The sequence below is a fragment of the Lampris incognitus genome, chromosome 12 (assembly GCF_029633865.1).
Source record: "Lampris incognitus isolate fLamInc1 chromosome 12, fLamInc1.hap2, whole genome shotgun sequence".
NCBI classification, from domain to species: Eukaryota; Metazoa; Chordata; class Actinopteri; order Lampriformes; family Lampridae; genus Lampris; species Lampris incognitus.
The window spans coordinates 3,803,256-3,817,590 of NC_079222.1; the positions used below are offsets into that span (position 1 = coordinate 3,803,256).

Consider the following 14,335-nt stretch of genomic DNA (forward strand, 5'->3'; position numbering starts at 1 on the left):
ACTACTTTTGAAACAATCTGCTCAAATCAAATCAAATACTCTGGTAAAAGTGAACACACTCATCTAGTCTACTCAAAATTATTCACGTTAAAGACAAGCTTGCTAGAAATCAAACTAAGTCGTTCAAACATAGTTTGGGGCAAACTTTAACAAGCATGCATCCATTTTTTCCAATGTTTTTAAATGTCCCCCTGCTCCACCACAAAATGAACTGATCAACTGTTGTGGTGCTGTTTATGCATCTACTTTAAAGGGTTAATATCTGCGTAACATCTGGGATTTATTCCTATTTGGTTCATTACATTACGTAACGTCCAAAACGGCTGCTTTATAGAAAGTGTCAGGTTTCATTGGACTCATGACTTATTCAGTGAAAAACTATTTAGTATGAAGTAAAAATACTTGGTATATCTTAAGTAAAGGGTAAAGAACAAAATTGAAAATATACTCATTTGCATGTATTTATTTAATAGCATGAGGTTATTTCTCTCCTTTTTTGTTCCCCCAAATGCTTGTATTCCCTGGCCACAAACTTGCAAATGGTGATTTCTGCGAGATGTCTCAGGCTAACCATAACCCCAGCCTGAACCCCCACCCTGACTATAACCAAAACTGACTGCAGAAATGATCAAACAGCCCAGGGACAATCATGTCCAACGGTGAGCTGGGACCATCTCTAACTTGCAGAAATAAAGGGAGGTCACGAACCCCAAACCGTTCTAAGTTTTAAGGATCACAGTGGGTTGTGTGAATTCCCCGGGGTCATAAAATAGTTGCTGTTTTTGTGTCGTGTAACAAAAAAAACAGGCCAAATTAGAATCTACTAATTTTGTTTATTCTTCCATTTAAGTAAATGAGGTTGGATTAATTCCTTAACTGGCATGGCCTTCAGACTACTTTACGCATTACGTCTGTGCGCTGCTGCATGCTGTGACCACGCAGGTGACTGATTGGATTAGGTCCTTGGACAGCAGCGCTGCCTGTGGTAAGTGTGCAGGGGACCTGTGCTACTATATATGCAGCCTATACTGACACTGACGCTGGTCACCTGGGCCAATGGTTTGAGAGCCCTGACTGGCCAAAAGCCAGTGACAATGTAAATGTACTGAAGGATGACAACACAAGCAACACTGTCAACACATTAACGGTGTGTAACAACAGAACAATAACAAGAGTTTGCTAAGAAGATGTTTGGCAATATCTGAAAAAAAGCCTGCATAAAGATAAATAACAGCTCTGGAAACTCCAGAAAAAGAAAAGAAAATAGGTGCCCACTTTTTTATACAACAGGAGCTTTGAGCTCCTTGGAGCTTATATCAAAGGAGCTCAATAAGCCCAAAGAGCAGTGCACACGTAAGACAAGGTGTGGTATAGACAACAAGCCTGTGATGGCAGCTAAACCCTCCTCCTCTTAGAGCAGTTTTCACTGAGGCTAATGGCGCGCTGACGCTCCTCCAATTCCTTGATTCTCTGACGCAGAACATCGATCTCCTTGTTCTTCTCCTCCTGGAAGGACAGCAGCTTCTGCAGGCACACATGCACAGGTCATTCATACTCATGGAGAAACAAACACACATAAATATGTGCGTGCACGCACACACACACACACACACACACACACACACACACACACACACACACACACACACACACACACACACACACACACGAGTCAAGATAGAAACAACACAGTTGTTAAGTTAAGGCACGACACAACACTTGTGAGCGTAGAACACTAGGTGTTTGTGTACCTTTGAATGACAGAGGAGCGAGAGACAGAGACAGAGAGAGGGAAGACAAAGAAATAAAGGCGGACAGAGAGAATGAGAAGGGCAGAAAGACAGAGGAAGAGAGAGAGAGGGGGAGAGAACTCACCCTCTTGTAGATGTGGAGGAACGGGCTGGAGCTCTGGGGCTGCTGGTTCCTTTGTGCCATACTCTGAACCTTGGAAAGCTTAGCGCCAAACTGACAGAACAAGAGCAAGGTTAAGCCTGAGTAACTGATGTTGTCTCTTGGTATGAAGAACTGGACATCAAATGAGACTAGAAATACCGGAACTTACAGTCAGACACACACACACAGACATGTAGACAGGCAGACAGACACACACAGGTTATCGACAGCATGTCTTTTATGGAGTCCAGCACTGTTTTACAAACTTTTTTTTAAAATATTGCCCCCCTTTTTCTCCCCAAATTGTACTTGGCCAATCACCCCACTCTTTCGAGCCGTCCCGGTCGCTGCTCCACCCCCTCTGCCGATCCGAGGAGGGTTGCAGACTACATGTCTCCTCCGATACACGTGGAGTCACCAGCCGCTTCTTTTCACCTTACAGTGAGGCGTTTCACCAGCGGGGTGTAGCGCGTGGGAGGAGCATGCTATTCCCCCCAGTCCCCCAACAGCCGCCACGACCAACCAGAGGAGGGGCTAGTGCAGCGACCAGGACACATACCCACATCCAATTGTGTCTGTAGGGACACCCGACCAAGCCGGAGGCAACACGGGGATTCGAACCGGTGATCCCCGTGTTGGTAGGCAATGTAATAGACCGCCACGCTACCCGGACGCCCCAGTTTTACAAACTTTGTCTCTAGCAACCTCTATAAAGGCAGTGATTCCCACTGGTGACCCTGACATAGGCATTGCTCTGGTCGGTAGGCATTCTTCTGAAGCTCACATCAACAATGTGACTCGGGCTGCACACTTCCACCTACACAATATTGATCCTCTTCGCCCGTCACTTACACCTAACAGCACTGCCATATTCATTCACACCCGGTTACATCCTGTATTGACTACTGCAATTCTCTCCTCTTTGGTCTTCCCCTCAAGTGTCTTCATAAACTTCAGTTGGTCCAGAATTCAGCTTCCCGTATCAGTACCAGAACTCCTTCCACAGATCACATCACTCCTGTTCTGCAGCAACTCCATTGGCTCCCTGTTAAATACTGTATTGACATCAAGATCCTGCCCCTCACCTTTAAGGCCCTTAATAACCCAGCTCCTTCATATCTTTCTGAACTCCTTCATGTCCACACACCCTCCCGCACTCTCAGATCCTCTTTTGCTCTCCAACTCACTACACCATCGGCCCGTTTGACTACCATGGGGTCTAGAGCTTTCAGTCATTCTGCCCCCCGCCTATGAAACTCTCTCCCACAAGACATCACAACACTGACTCTCTTTCAATCTTCACATCCCATCTCAAAACGTACCTTTTCAGATTGGCATATTCAGTCTGATCCATGCTTCACTGAGTTTTGTGCAGATGATGATTTTATACTTATCTGTTGTGTTAACTTTGTATTGTCTACCTGCTTTGTTTTGACTTTATGCTGTCTGATACAGTGCTGCTGGTTTTTTACTGTGTTCTGTAAGGTGTCCTTGAGTGCTCTGAAAGGTGCTCACAAATAAAATACATTATTATTATCATTATTATTATTATTATTTATGTATGGCATGGAACTGTGACATCAAGGAATGATGGGGTTTTTTTTTTCATTGCCATGCTTATGCAGGATGAAAAGTATTATTTCACAAGATAAATGCACTTGTTACAAACACCATAGACACAGCCTTTTTTTCCCCACATCCCATAAATCCCCCCCCCCCCCACAGCCTGTTGAAATCATCTCAAACCTCCCAGGCGGCTGTTGTGTTGTTTCTGTGGATCTCCTGGTGAAGCCATACCTCTATCTGCATCCTCAGGAGGTCACTCTGCCTTTCTTTTTCCTGGTTCAAGAATTTCTCCCTCATCGCATCCAGTTCAGATTCCTTCCTCTCCAGCAGCTTCTTTACCTCTGCATCTTTCTCTTCCACTGTCAAAAAAAACAAAACAAACATTGCCAAGCATCAGTGAAAGAATGTGAAATAAACGCAGCCATTCCAGGATGTTTCATTTCATAAGGTATTTTATTTACGCATTTTCTTCACCCACTTCATCCTTTTCAAGGTCACTGGGGTCTTGCTGAGCTGATCCCAGTCTACTTTGAATAAAAGACAGGGAGACGCCCTGGACAGGATGTGAACAAAATGACAGGATGTGGCAGTATGTGGTCTGAGGTGCTTCAATAGCACAATTTGGACTTATGTCTGTGTTCTGAGACGGACTACATATGCGTGAATGAGAGGGAGCACAGCAGACTGGTGAGGATGCAAGGAGTACAGGTGATGAAGGCGTATGAGTTTAAATGCTTGGGGTCAACTGTCCAAAGTAACGGGGAGTACAGAAGAGAGGTGAAGAAGAGAGTGCAGGCAGGGTGGAGTGGGTGGAGAAGAGTGTCAGGAGTGATTTGTGACAGAAGGGTACCAGCAAGAGTTAAAGGGAAGGTTTACAAGATGGTAGTGAGACCAGCTATGTTGTATGGTTTGGAGACAGTGGCACTGATGAAAAGACAGGAGGTGGAGCTGGAGGTAGAAGATGAGAAGATGATAAGCTTTTCATTGGGAGTGATGAAGAAGGACAGGATTAGGAACGAGTATATTAGAGGGACAGCTCAGGTTGGACGGTTTGGAGACAAAGCAAGAGAGACAAGATTGAGATGGTTTGGACATGTGTGGAGGAGAGATGCTGGGTATATTTGGAGAAGGATGCTGAATATGGAGCTGCCAGGGAAGAGGAGAAGAGGAAGGCCAAAGAGGAGGTTTATGGATGTGGTGAAGGAGGACATGCAGGTGGCTGGTGTGACAGAGGAAGATAAAGAGGACAGGGAGAGATGGAAACGGATGATGCACTGTGGCGCCCCCTAACGGGAGTAGCCGAAAGTAGTAGTAGTAGTAGTAGTAGTAGTAGTAATAGTAGTCTGTGTTCTATTACTTTACTTTTGTGGCTTTTTTAGGGCATGTCACTCTTTACAGCCACACTCTTTCAAATGTTGTTCAAATATGCAGAGAATGCAACGCACCACTGGACAGCCACGGTGCACACTAACCAAACCCCCTCCACAGCTGCAGCCACACTAGATGCAACACCAGTGACTAAATGTAAAATACATTTGCGTTGAGTGATACACATAACCTATTTTGTATTCTGTATTGATTTTTATTTTTTTATTTAGAAGAATGCTGCAAATGCCATACACAGCGCACGTCACCAACACTGAAGTGCTGAACAGAGTTCAGGAAGCTACTGGTCACCATGATAGTTTACTGACAATGGTACAAAAAGGAAATTAAACTGGTTTGGGCACGTTTGCCGAATGGAAAGGAAACTTGCAAAGGACGTCCTGCAAGGCCTGGTAGAAGGGACTAGGAAGCGAGGGAGACCAAGAAAAACCTGGGTAAATAACACCTGAGAATGGCTACAGATGAGTGTAGTGGAGGTGGGGAGAGCTGCGATGGATAGGGGACGGTGGAAGAGACTCGTTGAGGCATCAGCTGTGCTCCTACAACCTCCATAGGTTACAGAACTGATGAAGATGATGATGGTGATTGATTCTTATTTTTTCATTTACTCCCCCCCCTTTTCTCCCCAATTGTACCTGTCCAATTACCCTACTCTTCCGAGCCGTCCCGGTCTCTGCTCCACCTCTCTGCTGACCCGGGGAGGGCTGCAGACTACCACATGCCTCCTCCCATACATGTGGAGTCGCCAGCCGCTTCTTTTCACCTGACAGTGAGGACTTTCACCAGGGGGACGTAGCGCGTGGGAGGATCACGCTATTCCCCCCAGTTCCCCCTCCCCACCGAACAGGCATCCCGACCGACCAGAGGAGGCACTAGTGCAGCCACCAGGACATGTGCCCACATCCGGCTTCCCACCCGCAGACACGGCCAATTGTGTCTGTAGGGACGCCCGACCAGGCTGGAGGTAACACAGGGATTCGAACCGGCAATCCCCGTGTTGGCAGGCAACGGAATAGACCGCCACGCCACCTGGACGCCCTTCTGTATTGATTTCTTTTAAAAAATCCCGGTCTCCGGCATCACTACATTAAATTTAAACATCATTAATTTATCAACAGTTCATGTATAACAGTATTTTGCAGCATTAAGCATCACTAAGTTCCAAGTCAAATGAACTGAAACAGTTTGAGGATCAACATTATCTGACCGTCCGTGACTGAGGATTTACACTGACTGAGGGTTTGGTTGTGTGAATCATCTGACTTACGTTTGCTCTGCTGTCTCGTGAGCTCCCATTGGTGTCTCTCCTCCTCAGCATCAATCTGAGCAAGCAGTCCCGCCACTTTAGCCTCCTGGTCCTGAGAACAGAAAGCTGACAAGTCACCTGACGTCCACCAACACTGGCTAGAAGTTGAAATGTTGAAATGAAACATATTGTTGGTTCGGACACGTCGACATTCTAACGTATCTGTGGTCTGCAGAAACGTAAAACGCCAACATGTTATTGTGGCGCCTGGGTTGTTTTTCCGACTGGAAGGCTGCACCACCGATACCCACTGCACAGCCCCGCACGCGCAAAACTGATGCTAAAGGGGAACCTCGAGTGTCCCAGTGTGACGCGTGAGGTCACGCACCAAGCTGCCGTATTTGAGGAGTTGGGGATGAGAGCGTGTTGGAAGGGCAGGCTGTACTCCTTCTGTTCCTAGACAAAACAGTAAGAGAGGAAACCGTGAGACAGGCTGAGGGCTCCAGCTAAATAATGGCGTCTCTGAATTCCTTAAAACTCTAACTTTACCTTTTTGTCAATACGGCTACTGCCACCGAGCGCCGGGCATCAGTGGCGGCCATGTTTTCTCATGTTTGAACTCTGAACCGGTGTTGATTGCGCCTCATTGCACCTTATTTACATTTTTATTTTATTTTATTTTTGTGTATATATATTTTATTATTATTCCTTTTGACTTTTATCTTTAACATTTACTTTTAATTTGTCCCTGTCGCACAAGCATACCAAGACAAATACCTTGTATGTTCTTGTGCTTGGCAATAAATGTGTTTCTGATTCTGAACGCTGATGAGGGTCTTCGCTGTGAGGAACACAAACATCTCAGCAACCTTCAGCCAGCGGACAGGGTGCAGCCCGGGCGGTGGGGCTGCAGTGGGGCAGAGGTTGGGCATGAGTTTGATTCCAGTCCTCACTGGATCATTCATCCTTTGTGGGAATGCTAAGTGAGGGGGACCAGGAGAGACTGGGAGAGGTGGGGAAGTGTGTGCCTGGATGTCAGGCGACTGGCACCGGGGATCCAGATTAAAGCAGGAAGCCTGGTGCCTGGCTCAGGCAGGTCAGTGCAAATTCCACTTAATGTCCTGAGCTGTCAGTCAACAAGACCCTCAACAGAGCATATGTTTGATGTGTGCGCTGATGAAGGTCTCCATCCATCCATCCATTATCTAAACACCCTGGACAGGTGGGCAGGCCATCACAGGGCGGACACGGACACGGACACACACACACACACACACACACACACACACACACACACACACACACACACACACACCTAGGGACAACTTAGTACGGCCGATTCACCTGACCTACATGTCTTTACAATTAGAATTAAGAGAATGACTGGAAAATTATTATCCATTTTGGTCATGAGCACGTTTTTGTACACTGATGGTTGTGCAAAGCAGATCCCAATAATGAGGACATATCCTGTACAATTCAATTCAGTTTTGGTTTGCGACATTCATTCTACTCTTGAATAAACTCAACGGGTCTAGATGGCGGTAAAATCGTTAAATGAAGTAATGATCATAACCTCTAATGTTCTCTCAATCTGCTGGTCCCGCTCTGCGATCTCATTCTTCAGCTTTTCATTCACATCTGCAACATGAAAATATCAACATTAAGACGCACCATGACAGAATGGCCACCAGATGGCAGAGTGGCAGCATCTTGATCCAAAGACACGGTATCATAAAAAGCGCAACACAATCTAAACATTACAAGACATATTAATTATGAACATTTTCTCAATTTCTAGAGGTACTGTACTCTCCGAGGATGTGCACCACAGCTGAGCCAATATAGAGACAACACATTATACCCTCCTTTACAGCCTGACAAGAACAGCCAAGGGAATTTTGGGAAAAAAAATAATAAAAAAATCAAAGAATACCACTTTGGTTTCTAGGGATTTACTAGAAATATGACCAGACTGCTCGCTGATGGCAACAGAAATACCTCTGAGGTTACACTGCTCCTGCAGACACTGCTGAAGCGAGTTCACGGTGGCTAGGATGCCATCTCTCTCTGCAACACAAACCAGAAATGGGTTGAATCACATTGGCATCTTTTCATGTTTTGTTTTACCCTACACACTAAAGACAACGCGTTCCAGAGAATTTACTAGAAGGTATTTTGAAATAAATGAAGCATAACTTTTCTGTGATGGAGAGCTTCTGTGTCACAGAAATCACTCTCTGAATGTGCTAAACCCAACCTATCTGGCACGCTACCAGTTTTAAGCAAATGTTTTCAGCAAAAAAGAAGGGCAGATCTTTGTTCCAACCAAGCAGTTACACACCTGTGTCTCCTAATCAAGTTCCTCAGCAAAGACTCTACTTGTTGGTTAGTGGGATGACGTATGTAACATAAACCTGCACCCACACCCTTATCCCTTTCTGGATAAGATTACCCACCCCTGCATCTAGTCATAATCATCACGAGTATCATCAGTGCAAAATTTTTAAACACCCGTATTCCCGAATTCTGTCTCAACATGGTGAGGATGCAAGGAGTAGAGGTGAAGAAGGTGTATGAGTTTAAATACTGGGGGTCAACTGTACAAAGTAACGGAGAGTGCAGATGAGAGTGCAGGCAGGGTGGAGTGGGTGGAGAAGAGTGTCAGGAGTGATTTGTGACAGAAGGGTACCAGCAAGAGTTAAAGGGAAGGTTTACAAGATGGATGTGAGACCAGCTATGTTGTATGGTTTGGAGACAGTGGCACTGATGAAAAGACAGGAGGTGGAGCTGGAGGTGGCAGAGATGAAGATGATAAGATTTTCATTGAGAGTGATGAAGAAGGACAGGATTAGGAACGAGTATATTAGAGGGACAGCTCAGGTTGGACGGTTTGGAGACAAAGCAAGAGAGGCAAGGTTGAGATGGTTTGGACATGTGTGGAGGAGAGATGCTGGGTATACTGGGAGAAGGATGCTGAATATGGAGCTGCCAGGGAAGAGGAGAAGAGGAAGGCCAAAGAGGAGGTTTATGGATGCGGTGAGGGAGAACATGAGGGTGGCTGGTGTAACAGAGGAAGATGCAGAGGATAGGAAGAGATGGAAACGGATGATCCGCTGTGGCGCCCCCTAACGGGAGCAGCCGAAAATAGTAGTAGTAGTAGTAGTAGGGGGAGGAGGAGGAGATTCTGCGTTCTGTCTTATTTTGAAGTTTGAGTGACCATTATAACAAAGCGTTGAGGTGATGCACTTTAAACTGGCAATACCAATGAGAATGATCACAATGAGCCAATAGGGTCAGTGTCAACGTTTAGAAAGTCTCACAAGATTGCCAAGTATAACGGGCAATTTTTGTTCGGTGTAAAACCAACCACCAAAAGTGGAGGTGCGATAACGCGTAAATAAAAACGGACAGTGGCAGGTGAGTTTGGGGACCTCAGCTTATGTTTGGTGAAGAGAAAACCTATGACACTGACTAGGTCAACTCATGTCAGAAGGAATGCATTTTGTTCAGACCAGTCAACCACAGGAGGGAGACACAGGACACTACATCTCCCTCATGTCAGAGATGCCCTCATATTCACACAATATCGCTGGTCAGATTCAAGTTAGAAATATGGTGACGGTAATGTCTGGAGTTGAAAGACAAGGCCAACACGTCAAATGTTGATCTGAGATTCTTCTTTCTTTGAAAACAGGACGTCTACATAGGCCAAAAAGAAACTCAACATTTGACATGATTTGACATGGTCTGGCATATCATTATCAGTTCAGACTCCAGTTAAAAAAATATGGTGAGGATTATGGTTATCATTTAGATCAAAATCAATGTATTAACAGCTCAAATTGTTGAAATTAGTATGTAGGCCTATAGGCAAAAGTTAGATTAATTCAAAAACAGATTTATTGATTATAGGATACCTCCTGGGCACCTTCCTTTGGAGGTTTACTGGGTACGGTCAACTGGGAGGAGACCCCGGGGCAGATCCAGAACTCGCTGGAGGGCTCACATGTCCAGTGTGGCCTGGGAACGCCTTGGGATCCCCCAGGAGGCCCTCCAGCTCCTCCTTGCTGGGGAGTGGGACGTCTGGAGTGCCCTACTTAGCTAGCTCCCACCGTGACCCAAACCCGGGGAAGCGGCTGATGATGAATGAATTTATTGACCTTCTAATTGTATAACAATATAAATATATAAGTGAGTGTATTTATCCAAGCTGTTCTTTTAGTTTGTCCCCCATCTATATACAGACAGGTGACCTGAATGTTTGACCGCTACAGTGAGGGGTCCGGGGGTCTGTTATGTGGTGGGGGCATTTTCCTGGCATGGTTTGGGTCCACTTGTCCAGGGAAGGGTAATTGCAAATCAAAGTTATATTATTCTGAGTGATCACCTTTGACAATGCTCCCATCCACAGGGTACGGGGGGTCTCTGGATGGTTTGATGAGGATGAAAATTATGTAAGTCATATGTCACCAGATCTCAACCCAATTAAACACCTATGGGAGATTTTGGACCAATACCATCATCAAAACGCCAAATGAGGGAATACCTTTTAGAACAATAGTGTTCCATCCCTCCAGTAGAGTTCAGAGACTTGTAGAATCTATACAAGGAGAATTGAAGCTGTTCTGGAGGGTCGTAGTGGACCAACACCTTACTAAGACCCTTTATGTTGGGTTTTCCTTTAATATGTCACCCGTCTGTATACATATACAGACACACTTTGATATAAGATAAGAAAAGAAAAAGTACCTTGCACCAGAGACCTCTCTCTGGTCTGTGACCATCTCAACACCCGGGCGGAGTCATTCATCTTGTCCTCCATAATGTCGTTCATGTCCTTAATATCTACAATTTTCTATTTTCAGAATCAGAAATCTGAATCAGAAACACTTCACTTGTCGTTTCAGTTCATGCACTTGCGCACATGAACATGACATGAAACGAAAGTTTCCCCAGACCACAGCAGTGCAACACAAAGACAAAAACACACCCGAAAACTACAAGAACACACATATCCAAACTAACACACATATCCACACTAACACACATAATATCTAAACCAACACACATAACCACACTAACACATATCCAAACTAACACATATATCTAAACTAACACACATATCCAAACTAACACACATATCCACACTAACACACATATCCACACTAACACACATATCCACACTAACACATATCCACACTAACACACATATCCAAACTAACACACATATCCAAACTAACACACATATCCAAACTAACACACATATCCAAACTAACACATATATCCAAAGTAACACACATATCCAAACTAACACACATAATATCTAAACCAACACACATATCCACACTAACACACATATCCACACTAACACACATATCTAAACTAACACACATATCTAAACTAACACACATATCCAAACGAACACACATATCTAAAGTAGAAACTAAAAACGAACGAAGGCCAGCTAGGATTGATGGCCGGGCTGCATGGGCTAGCAGTTAGCTTAGCCTGCACCGCTTCGGCGTCCTGTCAGACCGCCGTCGGTGTTACCTCTTCAGGCACAGCTCCTTGCAGGGCCGTGGTCTCTGGGCCCACAGGACCCAGCAGACCAGGCTCCCGCAGCCGATCCAGCGCCAGCTCTCCCGGCCGTCAAACGAAAACACAAACTCAGACGCAGACGGGGACAAAGCCGCTGCCGGGCGAGGCCGGCCTGAGCGAGGCCGCCGCGAACCGGAATTCGCGCCGCCATCTTCCAGTTTTACCAGTAAAAGCGGGAACAGAAGCGCCAGTTGCATTTAGCCCAAATGTACATGTATTTTCCTCAGTTAACTACGGTTAACATCGGTTAACTACGGTTAACTAGGGTTAACTACGGTTACTCATCGTCTAATAAAGTAGTAATCGTCTTTTTGCCGCGCTAGCCGTGTAGCCGCCATGTTCGCACCTTCTCCAGCTGCCTGAAACTGTTGGTCAACTTGTCCGTATCCACACGTATCAAGCTCGACATGTCTCGCCTTCTTTTGCCCCGGTGGTAACAGACTAGTTTAGTTACGTAGAGCAAAACTAATAATGGTAATATTATTAATAATATTATGTTAAGCAACGTCGGACTGCCCGACAAGTTAAGCTGCTTCATCTGAACGACAAAAGCCGACGTCAGATATTACCGTAGGACGCGCACGCGGGCTATCAGCGCCTTTGCGCGGGAACTCGCCGTCAAGAGAGCAGACAGACAGACGGACGGACAGACAGACGGACACACGGACAGACAGACGGACGGACAGACGGACAGACGGACGGACAGACAGACAGACAGAGATAGTTAGGTAGATAGACAGACGGACAGACGGACAGAGATAGTTAGGTAGATAGACGGACAGACGGACGGACGGACAGATAGGCAGACAGACAGATAGGCAGACAGACAGATAGGTAGGTAGATAGACAGACAGACAGACAGACAGACAGACAGACAGACAGATAGGTAGGCAGACAGACAGACAGACAGACAGACAGACAGACAGACAGACAGACAGATAGGCAGACAGACAGATAGGTAGGCAGACAGACAGACAGATAGGTAGGCAGACAGACAGATAGGTAGGCAGGCAGACAGATAGGTAGGCAGGCAGACAGACAGACAGACAGACAGACAGACAGACAGAAAGACGGACGGACAGACAGATAGGTAGGTAGATAGACAGACGACAGACAGACAGGTAGACAGACAGACAGGTAGGTAGGTAGGTAGGCAGACAGACAGACAGACAGACAGACAGACAGGTAGATAGATAGATAGATAGATAGATAGATAGATAGATAGATAGATAGATAGATAGATAGATAGATAGATAGACAGATAGACAGACAGACAGACAGACAGACAGACAGACAGACAGACAGACAGACAGACAGATAGATAGATAGATAGATAGATAGATAGATAGATAGATAGATAGATAGATAGATAGATAGATAGATAGATAGATAGATAGATAGATACACAGACAGAAAGACAGACAGACAGACAGACAGACAGACAGACAGACAGACAGACAGACAGACAGACAGACAGACAGACAGACAGACAGACAGGTAGGTAGATAAACAGACAGACAGACAGACAGACAGACAGATAGATAGATAGATAGATAGATAGATAGATAGATAGATAGATAGATAGACAGACAGACAGACAGACAGACAGACAGACAGACAGACAGATAGATAGATAGATAGATAGATAGATAGATAGATAGATAGATAGATAGATAGATAGATAGATAGATAGATAGATAGATAGATAGATAGATAGATAGATAGATAGATAGATAGATAGATAGATAGATAGATAGATAGATAGATAGATAGATAGATAGATAGATAGATAGATAGATAGATAGATAGATAGATAGATAGATAGATAGACAGACAGATAACCTCTTAACTGTCAGAGACAGGAAGCAGCGACAGATCCTCACCAAATACAGGCTCAGTCACCACAGTCTCGCCACTGAAAGGGGAGACACAAAAAGACGTGGTTGCCAAAAGAGCATCAAACATGTGGTCAGTGCATGACAGGTGAGGTGGAGACAGAGGGGCACTTCCTCCTTAAATGTGACACATTTCAAAAACAGCGCCGGGCTTTTGTCCAGGAACTGGAACATGTGACTCCAGAGTAGCAGGACATGGAGGACGCAGGTAAGCTGCGGGGGGTCCTGGGAGGGGGGCAGCGGCGAGCATTGCAGCAAGATTTATATGATCTTGCCACCACCTGAGAGACAGTGGGGGGCGCCACCTATTGCTACTGTTGTTGTTTAGTTTTTCTCAGTGGCTTTGGTGCATTTCTCACATCACTATCAACATTTGCACAACAGTTAGTTCAGCCTCCACAACATTTAGTCATTTGTGCACATCATAGTAGCAGCTTCTCATTCCTTCCAACAAATTGCAAATGCTTTTGGACATGCATCAACTGCTTTCATACAACTCTCTGCTGTTTTATAACATTATCGTTTGCTTATGTCCTGTCAGTCAAAATGAACTATACTTGTGAATGCTGACCAGCCATTCCCTATAAAACTAATAGTCCTCATTTCATTGCTTGAGTCATTACATACAAAAATGTTGAACTAGTTGTCAAAATCTCTCAAGCAAATGTTATCTTATTTTTTTTCCTGAAAATTTCTCCTAAATTGAACAATGTCTCTCAGGGTGAACCTCAGCTTTCACTGACGAGAA

At 45.1% G+C, this 14,335-nt stretch overlaps 1 protein-coding gene across 1 annotated transcript; it reads right to left on the bottom strand.

Moving 5' to 3' along the window:
- Positions 1-1,395: 1,395 nt before the first annotated feature.
- On the bottom strand, positions 1,396-12,101 carry LOC130122128 (coiled-coil domain-containing protein 152-like). The gene is made up of 9 exons (XM_056291172.1): positions 12,039-12,101; positions 10,844-10,949; positions 8,093-8,161; positions 7,668-7,732; positions 6,480-6,547; positions 6,074-6,249; positions 3,691-3,818; positions 1,876-1,965; positions 1,396-1,524 (listed from the first exon to the last, which is right to left on the bottom strand). The coding sequence occupies exons 1-9, from the start codon at positions 12,099-12,101 to the stop codon at positions 1,396-1,398; spliced, it is 894 nt and encodes a 297-aa protein (XP_056147147.1).
- Positions 12,102-14,335: the final 2,234 nt, after the last annotated feature.

What these genes read in the sequence shown, in the direction of transcription:
- LOC130122128 (XM_056291172.1), bottom strand. Translation starts at nt 12,101, where the DNA reads ATGTCGAGCTTGATACGTGTGGATACGGACAAGTTGACCAACAGTTTC. An exon ending in GGAGCAGTGTAACCTCAGAG is followed by an intron (nt 7,733 to 8,092) that starts GTATTTCTGTTG and finishes TTCATGTTGCAG; the next exon opens with ATGTGAATGAAAAGCTGAAG. An exon ending in TCCTCAAATACGGCAGCTTG is followed by an intron (nt 6,250 to 6,479) that starts GTGCGTGACCTC and finishes TTCAACTTCTAG; the next exon opens with CCAGTGTTGGTGGACGTCAG.